Genomic DNA, 20,061 nt, shown 5'->3' with positions numbered 1-20,061 from the left:
AAACATGATTTCAATTGCTTGCTCAGGAAAAAAAAAAAAAAGCACAAAAAAAGGATATAACAAAGATAAAAGCAGGTAATAATAAAGTACAGAACAGAAAAACAATAGACCTAACCAATAAATCAAAATTCTGGTAATATCTTGTGGGGAAATAAAACTAATACTACAGACAAACTGTTAACTACTGAGATTAAAAAAAAAGGAAGAAAGATGGCACAATTAAAAAATAAATGACAAAAAGAAAACAAAAGAATTTCAGAACCATAAGAAAATATAAAATTAAAAAACTAAATGAGTCTTTTCCTAGGAAACTATGGATTATTAAAATTGATCCCACTACTGATGGACTGCTTAAAGAGAAAATTTTGCATATAAGAATTAGAAAATAAATTTCAAATAAAATGAAAAAGTTTTTACGTAAAGTACCAGATCCAAATAGGGCAATTCCCAAATCGTCAAATACCAGCTAGTCCCAGTGCTCTATAAATTGTTCCAAAGAACTGAAAATAAAGAAAAACTTCCCAGTTTCTTTTATGAAGTAAATTATTACATTGATACCAAAATCTGATAAGATTTAGGGTACAGGCTAATATCACTTATAAACTTCTATGCAAAAATCCTAAAATAAAATGTTTCCAACAAAATTCAACATCACATTGAGAAAATACACCATAATCAAGAGGGTTTATTCTAGGAGTGAAAACTTGGTTCAATATTAGGAAATTCGTTTACATACTAATAGATTTAAAGATAAAATAGGAAGAAATGGATAAAAGGTCAAGACAATAAACAAAAGATATGTAAAAATGGCCTTTATAAGACACATTGTTCAAACTGATTCATAATCAGAGAAATGCAAAATAAACAACACTCTGATACCATTCTTTACCTACGATAATGGCAAAAATAAAAAATCATGACAACACATTCTGGCAGAGTTGTGAGAAAAACAAACACACATACACTAGTGATGGAACGCAAACTGATACAACTCTTAAGAAGAACTTGGCAATGCTGAGAAAACAACGACATATGGACTTACCTTTTGATTGAGTTATCCCTCATCTAGATATTTACCCTAATGATACACCCCCAACAATATGAAAATACACATGCACAAGGTTTTTCATTGCATCATTGCTTGTAATGACACACATAAGAGGATGGTTTAACATGGTAAATTGACACAATGAAGTACTATGCAAGTAATAAAAAAAATCAAAATCTCTATGAATTAAAAGAGCAAAGTATAGGAGAGAATCTATTGTATCCTACCCATCATAGAAGAAAGAAAGGTTTAAGAAAAGATACATATATCTGCTCAACTCTGCTAAAAGAAATACACGAAGAATAAACTAGAAACTAATGAGCTTGATTACCTATACAGGATGAGTGGAAACGGAAGAGAAAAATGATTTGCATCTACTAAACTTTCTTACATTTTATGGGGAAAAGAAATGGCCTAAAAAATAATAAAAACTGGCTAGACAAACAATAGACAATACACAATAGATACCCAAATGGTCCACATATATGGAAAGACTCTCAGCATCACTAAAAACCAGAGAAATGCAAACTAAAATAATTTAAAGTAAAATAAAATAAAAACAGAAAACCTGTCAGATTTGTAAAAATCCATTTGCAGAAATTAAAGTCTAACAAAGCCAATTTTAAAGGCAAAAAGTCGAGCAACAGAAGCCATGTACAGCTCAGAGGAATCTATTTTGGTACAATCACTTCAAAAGCCATATGGCAAGAAAATTAAAATGCAAAACATTATATTTCCTTCTCTCTCTCTCTCTCTACTTCTCTCCCTCTCCCTTTCCCTCCCTCCCTAGATCCTTTCAACCCTTCCTCCCTCTATTCCTCTGAGAGATCACTGGTAGGGCAATTCAATCCTACAGAAATATGGACAAGAATACCCGTTGCTATAGGTTGCTAATAATGAAAGACTAGAAACAATTTATACCTAATCCATAGGGAAATGAATTGTGATATATTTTATAATAAAATACTATAATTAGTTAAAATTTTAAAACTACAGCTATGTCACATGAGAAAATTCAAAAACTATGATGAGTAAAAAACCCAAGTAGTAGAATGGTACATGTTTGTTATATTACACAATTATAAGTAAATTATATAATTAAAATTAAGTAAATAAATACATTTAATTATACAACTTACTTAAACCTTAAAATATTTAAAATAAGTGTATATGTACATACAAATAATACATACTGTATATTGTTCACACATACACACATATGTAAACTATAATATTTCTGCATTTACAAATGCATGACATAGTACACATACACATTCATATGCATAGTAAAAGTATGAAGGCTTGCCGAGACCGGTTTGGCTCAATGGATAGAGCATCGGCTTGGGGACTGAAGGGTCCCGGGTTCGATTCCGGTCGGGGGCATGTACCTTAGTTGTGGGCATATCCCCAGTGAGGGGTGTGCAAGAGGCAACTGATCGATGACTCTCTTTCATCGATGTTTCTAACTCTCTATCTCTCTCCCTTCCTCTCTGTACAAAATCAATAAAATATATTTAAAACAAAAAAAGTATGAAGGCTTACAGGAAAGAGATAAATAATAATTTCAAAATTGCAGGTACCTCTGGGATAAAAGAGAGGGGAAAGGATTTGAAAAAGAATTCACATAATCACAGGGGCTTCAATTGTACCTGTAATGTTTTTTGTTTTTTTTAAGAAGTTCTAAAGTGAATAAAGAAACATAGTAAGATTTATTAATCTAGTGGGAAGTACATGGTGGCAGTAATAGTGATCTCTGATACATGGGTAATATAACATTCACATTTTAAAACACATATTTATAATAAACACACTTTAAATAATTAAAAAGTTAAGTCTGTTCTTGCTTCATTTTTACACCTAGAAAAATTTTATCTATGAATTATATTTTGCCTGCCTTGTATAAATCCCTCATTGTTCTATGATGCATCATAGAAATCCACAAAGGTATTTCATAAGAGTAAATGAAAGGTACTTTAGGAACAGCTGGTTTGAAATGCCAAGGAAGACCCTGACCTGCAAACAGAACTAATTCAAAGGTACATTAATATTTTGGAGAATCAGATCTTTATTGTTCTAGATATGTGAGTTCCAAGATGAGAAATTTCATCTCCTTTGATGTTGGGATTCGTAGCTCCTACCCAAGTAGAGGGAATATTTTAAATATTAGACCCAAATTTATAAGACAAATATTAAGTCTCAGAACAAAACTTAATGAAACAAGGCCCTGGCCAGGGAGCATAGTCCCCATATGCTAAGACTGCAGGTTTGATCTCTGGTCAGGGCACATATACAAGAATCAACTAATCTGTGGAAACCGGTTTGGCTCAGTGGATAGAGCATCAGCCTGTGGACTGAAAGGTCCCAGGTTAGATTCCGGTCAAGGGCATGTACTTTGGTTGCGGGCACATCCCATGTACAAGAGCCAATTGATCGATGATTCTCTCTCCTTGATGTTTCTACTAATAACTCTCTATCCCTCTCTCTTCCTCTCTGTAAAAAATCAATAAAATATTTTTTTAAAAGAATCAACTAATGAAAGCATAAATAAGTGGGGCAATAAATTAATGGTTTCTGTCTCTCTCCCACCTCCCTCCCTCCTTCATTTCCTCTCCCTCCTTTCTTCCCTTCCTCCCCCCTCTCCTGTATTTAAATAAAAAAATTTAAAAAGACTTTATGAAATAAAATGCACACTAAGGAAACAACAGCAAAAGAAATTCATTTAATTTGTGTTCTCTTTAGATTTTACAGCTTAACCTATGCTGGAACCAAAAAGAAAAGAAGTAAGAAGTCCAGTTTCATTATAGTTACAAGCACAGCAATCCCAGCAGGAACATGAATAAAATGAATAAAGAAGTCGAATGAAATGCCAGTGTGCCCTGGGAGTAATTGCTCAGTAAACGTGTTCCAAGGGCAGTAGGCCAAATGAAAGGACATACTGAGAGAATCCAAAAGCCTAAAACAACATTTTCCTACAATTATTGGCTTTTCTCCACACTTCTCCCATCCTTCTACCCGAGTTATAGCTGAATTATTACATCTAAATTACTCATTAGTCTCCCTGTACATTACAAAAAACTATGTCACTGGTGAAAAATAATAGGGAAAGGCTTGCAAAATGCCATCCCTACACATTTAGAGTGGGAACAGCACGAGGCCAGCCCCCACCAATTACCATCTCACTTGATCCTGGACCAATCACTTAACCTCCCTGGATTTAGTTTCCATGTGTGTACAGTGAGTTTTTATAAAAAACACCTGATTAACCAAGGAGTATCAGCAGTTTTTCATATATTTTAATAGCATAGGTGTCTTTTTACATAAACTACCTGTTCATATTTTTGCCTATTTTTCTACTAACTTGTTTTATTCATTTACAGGAGTTCTTTATATATTCTGGATACAGATTGCCTAATATTTGCCCAGTTATTTGTTATGCTGTTTTTTCCCTTCATTATTATATAGGAAAGCTAGGTGAATGCAGATAATTTTTCTCTTAATGGGCTGCTTGTTTCTATCAACCTGTGTCTTCATTTTGCATTTATAATTAAACTAGAGGCCCGGGGCCCAAATTCGCGCACCAGTGGATTTCCTCAGCATGGCCTGTGGGATCCGGCCGAAACAGACACTCCAACATCCCTTGAGGGGTGCTGGATTGTGAGAGGGCTCAAGCCAGACCGAGAGACCCCAATGGTGCAAAATCAGGGCCGGGGAAGGACACAGGAGGTTGCCCAGCCAGGGAGGGATTATGGGAGGGCTCCAGGGTGTGCCAGTGAGAAGGCTCCATCTCATTCAGTCCGGATCAGCCAGACTCCAGCAGCAAGCTAACCTACCATTGGAGCAAATGCTCCCTGGTGATCAGAGCATGTCATGGCGAGCAGTTGAGTGGCCTAGTATATCATTAGCCTATTATGCTTTAATTGGTTGAGTGGATGACTAATATGGACTAAGCATATTAGGCTTTTATTACATAGGATGCTTTATTTTTTTAAATGCATACTCATATAAAATTCTATACAACTTTTATGATAACCTAAATTTTTTATAATATCCTCAAAACTAAGTATAATAACGATAATGACAAGAGTACCTCGTAGGACTATTGCATCAGCTGAATGACATAATGTATCTCACAAACTGTAACACATAAACAATGATAGAAAATCTCTCACAGGAAAGTCACACACACAAATCTACCTCTAAATAAGACATTTGAAAAATAACTCATTCATAAGTAATCAAAATTCTAATTTAATTAATAACAATCTGAAAGTTCTCAGGAATTGCCTCCAACCTTAATTTATGGTACCCTAATGGAAGATCTGTTCTACCCAGGGATTCCCTATCAGAACTCCCTCCATAAAAACGTCAGTTGTAATGGATTATACCCTCAATCCTACTATTTCACAATATGAGAGGGGAGCTTTTAAGAACCCATATTAAATTCCCTGCTGAAAATGACATTACTTTCTAGGTTGACCTACCGTGCACTTCACAAATAGACTCTTAGAACTTACTGTTGATTATAAAGAGTAAGGTATGTCTGCCCTTAATTATAACATATTTCATCAGCCTCACACTTTTATGTGTACTTAGTAACATTTTTTGCAGATCTCCACATAATTTACATATTCCTCATTTGTACAATTCTCTTTAATAATGTGACACAGATTAATATAGTCCTAAAGATTAGAACTGCAATAACTTAAAAAGACTTCACACACAAGTTCAAAAAAGTCCAACTTTTTACATACTGGCTCCTAAAGATGACTTAAGTCAGAAAATGGGCAGTGCAGATTGTGATGAGCAGAACAGTGGTCCCAGGAATATCCATGTCCTAATCCCCAGAGTCTGGGAATGTTACCTTAGATGGCAAAGGAAACTTTGCAGATTTATTAAGGTAGGGACCTTGAAATTGGGGGAGTGTCCTGAATTATCCAGGAGGAAATCAATCTAATCACGAGTCCTTAAAAAAAGGAAGAAGGAAACTAGATCACCAACTTACACCATACACAAAAACAAACTCAAAATGGCTAAAGGACTTAAATGTAAGATGGGAAACAATAAAAATCCTACAAGACTCATAGGCAGCAAAATAGCAGACATGTTGTAGCAATATCTTTACCGACACAGCTCCTAGGGCAAGGGAGACTAAGGAAAAAAATAAATGGGACTACATCAAAATAAAAAGGTTCTGGACAGCAAAAGAAACCATCAATAAAACAACAAGAAAGCCCACAGCATGGGAGAACCTATTTGCCTATTTGGCATTTCAGATAAAGGTTAAGTCTCCAAAATTTACAGAGATCTCATACAACTTAACAAAAGGAAGATAAACGATCCAATCAAAAACTGGAAAAGGACCTAAATAGATACTTTTTGAAAGAGGACATACAGAAGGCTGGGAGATATATGAAAACATGCTCAAAATCATTAATCATCTGAGAGATGCAAATCAAAACAAGATACCATCTCATACCTGTCAAAATGGCTATCAACAACAAACCAACAAAGGACAAGTGCTGGTGAGGATATAGAGAAAGAGGAACCCTCATGCACTGCTGGTGGGAATGAAGACTGGTGCAGCCACTGTGGAAAACAGTATGGAGTTTCCTCAAAAAGTTAAAAATGAAATTCCCATTTGACCCAGTAATCCCACTTCTAGGAATATATCCCAAGAAACCAGAAACACCAATCAGAAAGGATATACGCACCCCTATGTCCATAGCAGCACAATTTACAATAGCTAAGATTTGGAAACAGCCTAAGTGCCTATCAGCAGTTGATTAAAAAAACTGTGGTATATCTACACAATGGAATACTACACCTCTATAAAAAAAAAATAAAAAATAAAAAGGAACTTTTACCATTTGCAACAGCATGGATGGAACTGGAGAGAGAGCATTATGCTAAGTAAAATAAGCCAGTTGGAGAAAGATAAATATCACATGATCTCACTCATATGTGGGATCTGATCAACATAATTTGATGAACAAGAATAGATCTAGAGACAAATGGCGGGGGGGGGGGGGGGTTAGTGAGTAACCAAAGGACTTGTATGGATGCATATTAGCATACCCAATGGACACAGACACTGGGGCAGTGGGGGCTTGCCCAGGGTGGAAATGGCTGGGGGGAGAGGGGGGGGTGACGGTCAATTGGGGGAAAAAGGAGACATATGTAAAACTTTAGACAATAAATTTTAAAAAGGGAAGAAGGAGACAGAAGAGCAGGTTAGAGAAATTGTGCCATGAAAAGGATTGACCCACCACTTGCAGTTTTGAATACATAGAAGGGGACCGCAGGACAAGACAAGGAAAGGAAGTCTCCCATAGAGCCTCCAGAAGGAACACAGCCCTGCTCACTCCTTATTTGAGCCCCAATGAAACCCAGAGTGAACTTCTAATCTACAAAACTATAGAACAATATATTCATGTTGTGGTAAGTTGTTGGGGCAGCGACAGAAAAATAATACACAGAGCACACCTGACTTATTTGCAGGAAAACAAACTGAGCACACCGGAACCCAGCTCTTGATTGGAAATTGCAGCTATGTTACTTGTCAGCAGAGTCACCTTAAACTATCTATTAACCTTCCCTAAGCCTCCTTGTTCTCATCTGTAAAATGGGGCTAGCAGTACAGTAAGTCCTCACACTTAATGTCTTTGATAGATTGGTAGACTTCAAGCGAAATAATGTAAAACAAAACCCAATTTTACCATAGGCTAAGTAATATAAGCAAGAGTTATGTTTTTAAGGCATCTTATCAACATGATAATAACATCATTCAGTAATCTGCTACAGAACTTATCTTAAAAAGACTGCTGAAGAACTAAATGAGTTAATTCATGTAAAGTACTTAAAATATTAGTTCACAGAGAAGGCACTAAGCACATCTTAACTACTGCTATTATTGGTTTTAATCAATAATAAGTACCTTCTCACCCTAGCCAGTTTGGCTCAATGGACAGAGTGTCAACCTGCAGACTGAAGGGTCCCAGGTTCGATTTTAGATTCCTGGCCATGGTTGAAGCATGTCAGGAGAAAACCAATCAATGTGTTTCTCTCACATCAATGTTTCTCTCTCTGTCTCTCCCCCTCTCTCTATCACTCCCCCTCTCTTCTCTAAAAATCAATGGAAAAATATCTGTGGGTGAAGATTAATCAAAATAATAATAATAATAATAGTAACAACAACAACTATCTCCTTTTTCAGTGACCTGCAGAAAAATCATGTGATTGTCTTCAAATGACTGTTTTGAAATGAGCCCTTATAAAACTTAAGGTTTAGCCCTAGCCAGTTTGGCTCAGTGGACAGAGCGTTGGCCTGTAGACTGAAGGGTCCCAGGTTTGATTCAGTCAAGGACACATGCCCAGGTTTCAGTTTCAATCCCCAATAGGAGGTAGCCGATCAATGATTCTCTCATCATTGATGTTCCTCTCTCTCTCTCCATCTCCCTTCCTTTCTAAAATCAATAAAAATATTTTTAAATAAATAAATGAATAAAAATAAAACTTAAGGCTTATACATGTGACCACAAGCAATTTGCACAACAGTATCAGCTACACCAAACTAAGATATGTAGTTTTTCAAGAGTCATTCCCGATAATTAAGGAAGAGAAAGCCAAAGTCAAAGTGCCAACATGAACTCCACTACATGATAACCACTCACCCAGGGCCTGACAAAGTGCCCATCAAAAAGTAAGAGCTGTCTTATTAAAAATAATAGACGATGCAAAATTAGTTTCTACTGAAATTGTCTACAGCTGGAATTTTTTCAGTTTATGCGATATTTATACAGCACTTTTCATTTGCAAAACCTGCTCTATCATTTCTTCATAAACAATTAAATTTTTATTTTACTTAGCTATTGACTTGGCAACATTTATACAAATTGACATAGCCTAGCTAAGCAATGATGACTCACACTATAAAAAAAAAAAATAACGACTGGTGATTTTCACAAAAATTAGAAACAAATACAAATCAAATGTATAGATATATTTTGTTACATAATTCCATGCACTGCAACAGCCCAAACAGTGTCAAAACCCAAAGAGACAGCAACACTATATCAGAAAGAGGGAGAAAACAAAACCTTTGAACCCCTGAGTAAGACTTTTGTTAAGTACAATAATAAAAATCAGTGTTAGGTCTTTTTAAAAAAATCAGTAACTAAGCACACTAACATAAAAATCTATTATAAAATAATTCCTATAGTAAAAGCAATAAACTTCAGTATTCCAAGCCTAAATAACTCTAAATTTAATTAAATTATATTTTAAAAGGTAATTAAATATGCCCCAGCAAAAACAATATATTGTTAAGCCCCCCCAAAAAACAATACTTTCAGTTACACAGAATGTACTGATTAAATCCAAATAATTTTTCCACCTTTTTATTATTTCAAGCTCTACAGAATTGCAGAACTAGTTAGAACTATAAAAACTACTTTTTATCTGAAAAGCCAGTGACAGATAACATTACTATTTTTTAAATCTCTATTGTTGAAAGTATTGCATATATCCTCTTTTTTCCCGTACTGATCCCCTCCAACCCATCCACACCTCCACTCCACGCTCTCACCACCCTACAGTCTGTGTCCATGGGTTATGCCTATATGCATACAAGGTCTTTGGTTGATTACCTCCCATCCACCCACTCTCCCCCACCTTCCTTCTGAGATTCCGAATTCTGTTCTATGCTTCCATGTCTCTGGATTCACTCCAATCATCAGTTTATTTTGTTAATTAGATTCCATATAAGAGTGAGATCATGTGTTATCATTTCTTTAAAAGGCATTGAGGAAGGCTGTCCAAGGAAAGCACCTGCAGGGCATCCCACAAAAGATATCCAGTCCCTTCTCTTCAACCCAAAGGTGCAATAGTAGAGCAGTTCCTTGCAGAGGCCCACTCTCTGAGCACAGCTAGTCTGAGCCATACCAGAATTCCCCTAAACCTTTACATCCAGAGTCAAAGTATTGTACATTCTCATTCCTCCAACTCTAAATATAGGTCAACATGGCTCTCCTTTATCTTATTCAACAGAATTTAGCCCAAGAAGAAACTGGATATATCCTCAAAGTGTGTGTGTGTGTGGGGGGGGGGGGGGGGGGGTGGCTAGGGGGGTGGGTAGGTACATGCACTCACGCACATATGAAGTGAGGAGGCCACCGAAAGAGATACAGGAGTCAAAATAAATAACAGTGGTCATACATGCAAAAGCCCTCAAGGACCACACAGGGAATGTAATAAATGAAGCAGCTGGGTCAAAGCTAACAGAAGCAACAGAGGTTATAGCAAAAAGGATAAGACATGCTCCATTAAAAAAAACATTCAAATTCAACTTCAGAAAAACAAGCAATGCCAGTCCAATAAAACGCATCCTCAGCTGGATTCAGCAGGCAGGCCAGATCCAGCAGCAGTTTTCAACCTAAATATTGGAATAGATGCAGCAGGCCCCGCCAATCCCCTTAAATCGTGCTCCCTCTGAGGAAGGCAAAGGGCTCCTCACAGGCCCCAGGGGACTAGCCTCAGGACCCCCAACCCCACAAGCTCCTCAGGTCTTTGCCAGGAGCTGGAAAATTAAACACTTACCACTGGAGCTTCCAGGTGTTGAATACTGAGACGTATCAAGAAATTTTCGAGGTGTAGGAAGGTTTGTAACATCAATCAGAGGAATAGGAGAAGAATCTTTCACAAGGGCGCTGGAGGGAAAAGTAGCATAAGTTACTTACCACTTTCTACCAAAACAGCTCAATCCCATACGTGCCATCCCTTATCACCTTCTTTCTATTTTGAGCCCTCTTTACTCTGTGACTTCAAATATCTCCCAAGTATATTTCCAGAGAAGTAATGAATGTCACAGTCAGGGGTAGAACGATGTATCCTACAGTTCCCAAGTATGTAAATATTTATTGTCTTTCACTTTGAAGCAAGATTTAAAAAATTAATATAAGGCCAAAACCGGTTTGGCTCAGTGGTAGAGCGTCGGCTTGCGGACTGAAAGGTCCCAGCTTTGATTCTGGTCAGGGGCATGTATGTTGGTTGCAGGCACATCCCCGGTGGGGGATGTGCAAGAGGCAGCTGGTCAGTGTTTCTCTCTCATCCGACGTTTCTAGCTCTCTATCTCTCTCCCTTCCTCAATGTAAAAAATCAATAAAAATATATTAAAAATAATAATAATAATAAATTAATATAAGTATGTTCTGGATCATCTGGATGAACCAAATTATGCCACACAATCACAGTACCTTCCTTTGTTTTTGTATTGAAATTAATTTATCAGCAAAGAAAGAGCAATTGACACCTTGTCATGATAACCAAATGAAGATTTAATTAGTTAAGTCTAGTTTAATTTGTGTTTTTCAAGCTAAAGTTCTTCGACATATTCTGGGAGTTCACTACTTTTAGTTTTCTATAAAAGATGTCCATAAATTTTATCAAATTGAAAATCACTACAATAAACGATGATTGAAGGATCTTTGAACAGGGTTAATTCAGTATTTATCATCTTTTCCAAAAAGGCCTAGCCCCCTCATCTTGATGACTAATTTTGAGACTCCAAAATAAACACATCAATTTTAAATGACACAAAGACTATAAAAAATTAAATTTCAAGTTAATTCCCACTTATAGGCATCTGTTAAGTGCAAGAATATAGGCAATGCCAAGGCAAATAACACCTGGGTCCTACCTTCCAGAAACGAATTATCTAATCACAATGCATCTACAAGAGAAAAGCTACATCCACGTCAAGTCTCAAGGGCAGAGAGGTCAACACCATAGATAGGTGCTATCACCGCTTTCCAGTCCCAGTACACATCTTCTGTAGCAGCTGCTACCCATGCAAATGATTAGCCTATGAGTTATAAAGGGAGGACAGGCCAAGGGGAGCAGGGATGAGACCACAGCTGCAGGAAGGCTTTCTCCAGCTGGAATGAAAGGATGTGTGCAATTCTGAACATCTGACCCCACAAACAGACATATCCCCATCTCCTTCCTCCACCACTTTTGGAACCAAAGTACTAAGTATGTGTGTATTTTATTTTATTAAGGTATTACATATGTGTCCTTATGCCCCAATTGCCACCCATGCCCTCACCCCCATGGTGTCTGTGTCCATTGGTTAGGCTTATATGCATAAATATAAGTCCTTTGGTTGATCTCTCTCCCTTACCCCAACCCTCTCCTACCTTCCCTCTGAGATTTCTGTTTTTATTGAATTCTTAAGCGAATATATATATACATATACATATACATATACATATACATATACATATACATATATATATATATATATATATATATATATATATATATATATATATATTCTTCCAGAAATTTTTGAAAAACAAACTTTATGTTAAAGGGCAAAATTATCAAGTAAGGTATTATTTTTATTGAGTGCTGGTAATGTTTGATCCACTGTCCAAGGCCATAAGGATAACTATGACAATCATTAACATCTCCCTTTTCACTTAAACAGAGAAGGGGGAATCATTACTCAAGTCTTAAGCATCTGTTATGTGCTTGGCACTGTGCCCACTGCTGAGACTCCAACTATGACTAAGGTAGGAGCTAACCAAACTTAGCACATTTCCAATTGTTGGAATCACTCGCAGATTAATGTGAAAACTCAAGTGAAGTATAGGATATAAAAGTAACAGAAAGAGCATTTACTAAGAATTGAACTGATATAGTTCCAAAAACTCTTTTCCTCCAATATAAAGCTGTAAATTCCTATCTGCCTAAACTATCTTAAGAAAATCCAAGAGAGTTTTCAAATCCACTAGTTTATCACAATAGTTTGTCTATTAGATCAATCAACAAATCCATAGGTCATCAATTCATCCATTTATCTTTTACATATTGACTACTGTCTTCTCATTTATCTTAATCACCTCATCCTTTTTTACCTGCACTTTATTCACAAGTGGAAAACCAGCTCTATGCACCTCTCTAGCCCCTGGATACATACATGCCCCTGGATACACACATGCCCAGGGCAGAGGGTAATCACTGATGTTTATGATGCTGCTATTGAGTAAAGAAGAAAAAGCTCATTTCAATTTTATATGATAAGAAAAATATACATCTTATAAATATTTCTGTAACAAAAGTGGAGGAGTTATTTTTAAAGAACTAATAAATTAAGTCAATTAGCAGGAGGGTTCAGGTGTATGACTGGAGTACTGCCTGGCAAGCCTATAAATGAAGCAGTAGAATTAGTACATGCGTGTCCCCAGTGATATATATGTGAGTAAAACACACATTTCTATAAACACAGATGTGCACATGATTCGCTTTAGATTAAAACCATCATTATTTTCTCAGTTTTTAGCTAAAAATAGATTTTACTTAAATATGGGGTGATAAATAGCTTGCCATTTTAACTTTGAAAAAAATAGCCTACTGACTTTATTACAGAGCCAGAAGGGCCCTCAAACTCCATCAATAAACTCTCAGAAAGTCAATTTACTGCAACACTATTTTCATAGACTCATCTCTCTTTCTAAAATTTTCCTTTGGGCTTCAATTTTCCCCTTTGTGAATACTAACCCAAAGGCAAGTATCTGCAAATGACACTTAGTTTTTCTCTTGTTCTTTTCTTAAAGGACTTAATCTCAAGAGTTCAAGAGAAAGGTAGATGCCCCACTCACTCAACTACTAGACACAAAGCTCAACAGAAAGGTAGGTGCCAACATAGAATATCACACTTAAAGAGCACATACCTCAGTTTCCACTTCAGATTTCAGAAAAAGCCTGTTTTTATATACCAGAAATTAAGTTCAGAAATATTAAATAACTAGAGGCCCAGTGCATGAAATTTGTGCACGAGGGAAGAGAGGTATCCCTCAGCCCAACCTGCACTCTCTCCAATCTGAGACTCCTCAGGGGATGTCCGACCTCCCGTTTAGTCTGATCCCAAAAGGATTGGGCCTAAACAGGTTGGACATCCCTCTCATAATCCAGGACTGCTGGCTCCCAACTGCTCACCTGCCCGCCTTCCTGATTGCCCCTAACTGCTTCTGCCTGCCTGCCTGATAATCCCCTAATTACTCCCCTGCCAGCTTGATTGATGCCTAATTGCTTCCCTGCAGGCCTGGTCACCCCCAACTTCCCTTCTCTGTCAGCCTGGTCAACCCTAACTGTCCTCCCCTGCAGGCTTGAACACCCCCAACTGCCCTCCCTTGTAGACCTGATTTCTCCCAACAGCCCTCCTCTGCTGGCCTGATCACCCACAACTGTCCTCCCTTGCAGACCTGGGCACTCCCAACTGCCCACCCCTGCTGGCCTGATCGACACAACTGCCCTCCCTTGCAGGCCTGGTCCCTCCCAAGTGCCCTCCCCTGCTGGCCATCTTGTGGTGGCCATCTTTAACTACATGGGGGCAGCCATCTTGTGTGTTGGAGTGATGGTCAATTTGCATATTACTCTTTTATTAGATAGGATAGAGGCCTGGTACATGGGCGGGAGCCGGCTGCTTTGCCTTGAATGGTATCCTGGATCAGGGTGGGAGTTCCCTTGGGGTGTGGGGTGGCCTGGGCAAGGAGCCTATGGTGGTTTGCAGGCTGGCCACACCCCCTGGCAACCCAAGCAGAGTCCCTAGTATCTGGGATTTATTTATCTTATATAATTAAAACCTTGTAGCCTTGAGTGGAGGCCATGGCTGGCCAGCCCAAGAAGCTTGGCTTCCTCCATCACCAGGGGCAACCCAAAACTCCTGCTCAACTCCAGCTCTGTGGCCTCTGTCATTTTTGATGGGGTTTATTTATCCTCTATAATTGAAACTTTGTAGCCTTGAGTGGAGGCCAGAGCTGGCCAGAACAGGTGGCAAGCTTGGCTTCTTCCATTGCCAGGGAAACTCAAGTCTCATGCTCACTCCGTTGCTGCAGCCATCTTGGTTGGATTAATTTACATACTCACTCCTGATTGGCTTATGGGTGTGGCCTGTGGGGAAATGGTCAATTTGTATGAATGTTTCTCTTTTAGTAGTGTAGATTAGTACTCTCAACCAGTTCTGAATCTCTCAGAGGAAGTATTTTTTTTTAATATATATTTTATTGATTTTGTACAGAGAGGAAGGGAGAGAGATAGAGAGTTAGAAACATCGATGAGAGTCATCAATCAGCTGCCTCTTGCATACCCTCTACTGGGGATGTGCCCGCAACCAAGGTACATGCCCCTGACCGGAATCAAACCCGGGACCCTTCAGTCCCCAAGCCGACGCTCTATCCATTGAGCCAAACCAGTTTCGGCAGGAAGTATTTTTTAAAACAAAAAATAAAATCAAAATTGGATTGTCCAAGTTTCTAATTAATATGGGTGATCTGAACTACCTTAGTTTATAAAAAATGATAGGAATTATTTTTCTTTTTAAATACATATGATTACAATTTTTTATTTTAAATCCCTTTAGAATCATTCATAGCTGAGCTGGAAAAAAATAACTAATGGACATAAGACCATCCCTCCCAAATTATTAATTGTATATTGTGACTGAATGTGATTTGCTACTAAACAGCTTTAGGCCCTGGTCAGGCTCAGTTGGCTGGTCAGGGCATATACCTGGGTTTTGGGTTTAATCCCCAGTTAGGTTGGGTACAGGATGCAACTGATAGATATTTCTCTTGTATATTGATGTTTCGCTCTCTTCAGCTCTCTAAAATCAATCTTTTTAAAAAACATATCTTCAGATGAGGATTTAAAAAATATAAATAACCACATGATGGTAAATAGGAAACCTATAAGCAAATTAAACTATTCCAAGAAAGCATAACCCCAAGCATAACCACCATAACCCCAAGAACTTTCGGGCTGTGAACCATCCATGCAATTAGTAAAGAGCTGCTTCCAAATGTGTCTGATTTCAATATTTCAAGCCATGAAAACTTTGGGTGTGTTTTTTTTAATAAGGATTAAAAGTGCTGACAGCTTTTAAACATTTGCTTTTTAATTAGAACTTTTTTATGTTCCTGCACTTAGTAATAAATATGTACAACAATGTCCAAAATTTACAGCAACAGCTCATCTGGTTGATTTTATTGTCAAACTAAACTTGACGGAGGTGAGTTGAACTTTGACTTTAATTCTAGTAACTATATAATATATTCACCTCTATAACTCCAACAGCTGGCACAGTAACTGTCAAAGAGCAAGCTCATAAAAGTTTGTTCAATCAAACTGAGCTGAGAAATATCTGTCAAAGATAATATGCCCTTAGTAAGAAAATTTAACAGATGAATGAAACACGAATGGCTGGCACAGTAATTTTCTACAGTTCTAAGAGCTCTTGGAAAATACAGGAAGAATAATGAATGATTCAAAGGGTATAAAAGTCAAAAACAATCAGGGTCTCAAATGACAGAAGAAGTACTGAAGACATTTAATACAAAGTAAAGTAGAGCTAAAATCTAAGCAAAGATGGAAAAACTAGAGAAAAGTGAAAGAAAACATCTAAATAGGAAAAAAAAAATTTAAAAGATAAATTAGTTAGGCAGCAAATAATACAAGGGGTGAGGTCACTATTTACACACCCAGAGACAAATATGGTCACCAAAATCCCTGAATCTGGTGTTTTCTCCTCCAGGAACTAGTGTCCAAGAAAGCAAAGCTAAACAAGTATTAACCAGGATGCATGTAATAAATTAAAGGATTATTTTTATATGTTTTATTGATTCTATCAGTTTCTAAGGTATTAAGGATTCTGTTTTGAAAATACAAAAAAAAAAAATCTACAAATATAATTTTGGCATAAGGCTGTTCCAAACATTTAACAGAACAAAGCCTCTGACTGTCCATTCATCCCTGTCCCCCAACACACACATACACATACACACTGTACACATTGCTTTTTTCAACAGTCTTTGGATAATCCTGTATAGAATTTTAAATCCTAGTTTTTCCCTTCAACAGTAAACATTTTGCCATTTCATTTTTAAAAATCTTCAAAAGCATCATCAGTTGTATTTTTATGGAAGTAATAACACATGCTCATGATGAATACACTCACAAGGCAGAGGGTATAGAATAAGGTCTTCTTTCCCATTCCCCACTCCCCATTTACATTTCCCATTGGGTAATTCCTTTTTTTGGTGTTTCAGCATATCCTTTCAGGAATTTTCTACACATCATTTATATCTGCATATAAAGGATGCAGATTTAAATATATATCATTTCAATTCTTTTCAAGTTCCACTTCAAAAACATCTGTTCTTTATATGTATGTGCTTTCATGTAACTTCCTTTCTCCGGTAGCAGAAACTTGTTGTTGGGCGTTGGTATGGTTGTTTTGGATACCAACAATCGGAACAGTCTCTATATACAAAGAGACTCTCCATTGTCCGGTCAAAGCAAAAAAGAAAGAAGACATTACTTCCTATTATAAAAGTTGAAGGAGGCCAGGCATGTCCCAAGCTCAACAAACTGAAAGCATCCACCCAGGGTTCTGAATCTTAAGGAAATAAAAGTTCCAGGGACATTCAGAGATCATTTACCAGAGAGTTAAAAATCCAGCAAAGGTAGGCATGTTGCCAGCAATGCAGCAACCCAACCACACAGTCAATGTGCTCAGTGGCTTCATCTCCCTTGGTCCCTCCTAGGTTTCAGAGCCTGATCATACAGACGTCCTTCTCTTCAATTCTGTGGTCTCCCTGCTAACTTTCCACTAAATCTCTTCCCTTGTTTTAGTTACCAGGACTGACTTCTGCTATTTCTAGTAAAAAACACTAGCTAATGCATCAACCTTTGTAGTAGATAATGTTTTTCTTTGCTGTCTTCTCTAGTGATTTTTAACTTTGAAATCTTTAAATACATATATCTAGTTTAATATACTCAGATTTAAATAAATTAAATATATTTTCTCTAATTATTAAAATCCAAAATAAAACAACTGCTGACTCCTTTCTATATCCTATCTATCCAAATCTCCCAGTCTCTACCAACAATGTTGAGATAGAAGTCCTGTTTATTATTATGCATCATTCTTTGACTATATACACTTTTTTCTTTTTTCTTTTTAGTATTTTTTATATATAACTGTAAATTTATGTGTACAACATGCAAATTTGAAACATGTGCATGGTGTAATATCATTGCCATTGCAGTGATAATTAGCACATTAAAAAAAATAGAACAAAATAAATCATCATATTTGTATTGAACCACAAAAGACCCTGAAAACCAAAGCAATCCTGAGAAATTCCTGACTTCAAATCATACTACAGAGAAAAGATAATCAAAACAGCATGGTATTAGAAAAGAAACAGACACACAGATCAATGGAACATAATTGAAAGCCTGAAATAAAACCATATGTATATGGTCAAATAATTTTTAACAAAAGAGACAAAAACATACAATAGTGAAAAGGAAGTCTCTTCAATGAATGGTGCTAGAAAAATTGGAAAGGACATGGAAAAGAATTAAGTTAGACTGCTGTTAGACCTTCTTTTTCAAAAATAATTTCCAGCAAATATTAGTTTTCCTGTAAAAATAGATGTCAGTTATTTATATGTAAATTTTCATATTTAATGGTGTGTACTCCTCACAGTAGTTATAAACTATCTACAACTTTACTGTTCTCAAGTTGCTGAATTTGATTTATATCTCAGAGTTCATCATTGAGTAGTCTTCTCAGAAAATAACACAGGGATTTATTTTTTATTAATTCACATCTAACGATGTCTCTCTGCCGCCCATGCACATCAATGTCCACTTGGCTGAGATTGGATATCTTTGGTCCCAACTTGTCCCCATTCAATACTTTGTCACTTTGGTTCTGTCTGCTATATCCTGCCATTTCCTGATCAGCAAATCCTGGTGAGCCTGACTTATCCTCCTTTCTGTGGATTGGGACTAGGTTAACTGTATAAAACAGAAGATCCAAATAGCAGTGGCTTGAGTTTATATCTTTCCTGTCATATAAAAGATTTAACCTATTCAGACTATAATAGAGGATTCATGTCATTAACGAGATTACAATGTGGCTCCCATCCCAAAGTCCCTTCATGTCCAAGATGGATTGATGGCACCACCCCATGTCCTAATGAGTAGTAAAGGGAGGCAGGAGAAGGGTAGAGTGAGCATACCAATTTAGTTGGCACCTTTAAAGAATTTCCCCATGAACTTTGAATCAGCAGCTTGCAAGCAGAAGCCTCACTAATTACCTTTAGCTATACAGGAGGCTAGAAAATGGAGCCTTGTAGCTGGGCATATGGCCACCAGAAACAAAATAAGGTCATTGTTAAAAATGAAGAAGGGGAGAATCAATACTGGGTGGGAAGATAACTATCTCTGTCACAACAGATAATATCAATTTTCTTCCTAGTGTTTATAGAATTTGTTTTTGAAATTCATAAAAATTTCTGGGTCATATCCAAGAGGATCTTTTTTCATTAATTTCACCTTGAATTATTTTGATTTGCAAATGAAGGTCGTGTTCCCCCCCTCCCCCCCCCCCCCGCGTTTTACATAGGTTTCTTTGTTTACACTCTAAGTATTGCTTCTGCCGTAAAATAAATAGCTCATACTGGGTGGTTGAAACAAACAGAAACTTATTTTCTCACAATTCTGAAGGCTAGAAGTACAAAGTCAAGACACTGGCAGGATTGGTTTGTTCCGAAGCTTCTCTCATTGGCTTGGCCATCTTATCGCTGTGTCTTTACATGGTCTTCTTTCTGTGCAAGACTGTGTCCAAATTTCCTCTTCTTATATAGACATGGGTCATATTCAGTTAGAGACCCCCATAATGACCTAATTTTAACTTGTTTACCTCTTGAAAGACCCTATCTGCAAAATTAACCATGGTCATTGGTATTAGGAGTTAGAACTTCAATATATGAATTGTAGGGGGATGCAATTCAGCCAATAACACTATAATTTTAGTGTCATTCTGTAGAATACTTAAAATCATTGAATTGATAACTATTCTTTATCTTTCATACTTATTATCTTTCTTCTGTCATTTTGTCTCTCCCTATCACTGATTCAATTCTTCACTCTAATGCTTGAAA

General features: G+C 37.0%; 1 protein-coding gene across 2 annotated transcripts in view; it reads right to left on the bottom strand.

The window, feature by feature from the left end:
* The window catches only part of EXOC4 (exocyst complex component 4), a 674,653-nt gene that overhangs the window by 603,200 nt on the left and 51,392 nt on the right, over positions 1 to 20,061 (bottom strand). Inside the window, exon 5 of one of the 2 annotated variants that reach the window (XM_036427305.2) lies at positions 10,643 to 10,752. In XM_036427305.2, coding sequence (XP_036283198.1) covers positions 10,643 to 10,752 — 110 coding nt within the window. The remainder of the gene's footprint in view (positions 1 to 10,642; positions 10,753 to 20,061) is intronic. The other variant, XM_036427297.2, reaches the window with a different exon arrangement.

Source organism: Pipistrellus kuhlii, unplaced genomic scaffold (genome assembly GCF_014108245.1).
Source record: "Pipistrellus kuhlii isolate mPipKuh1 unplaced genomic scaffold, mPipKuh1.p scaffold_m20_p_10, whole genome shotgun sequence".
NCBI classification, from domain to species: domain Eukaryota; kingdom Metazoa; phylum Chordata; class Mammalia; order Chiroptera; family Vespertilionidae; genus Pipistrellus; species Pipistrellus kuhlii.
Note: the sequence above shows the minus strand (reverse complement) of the source record. Positions and strands in the feature narration are given on the sequence as shown.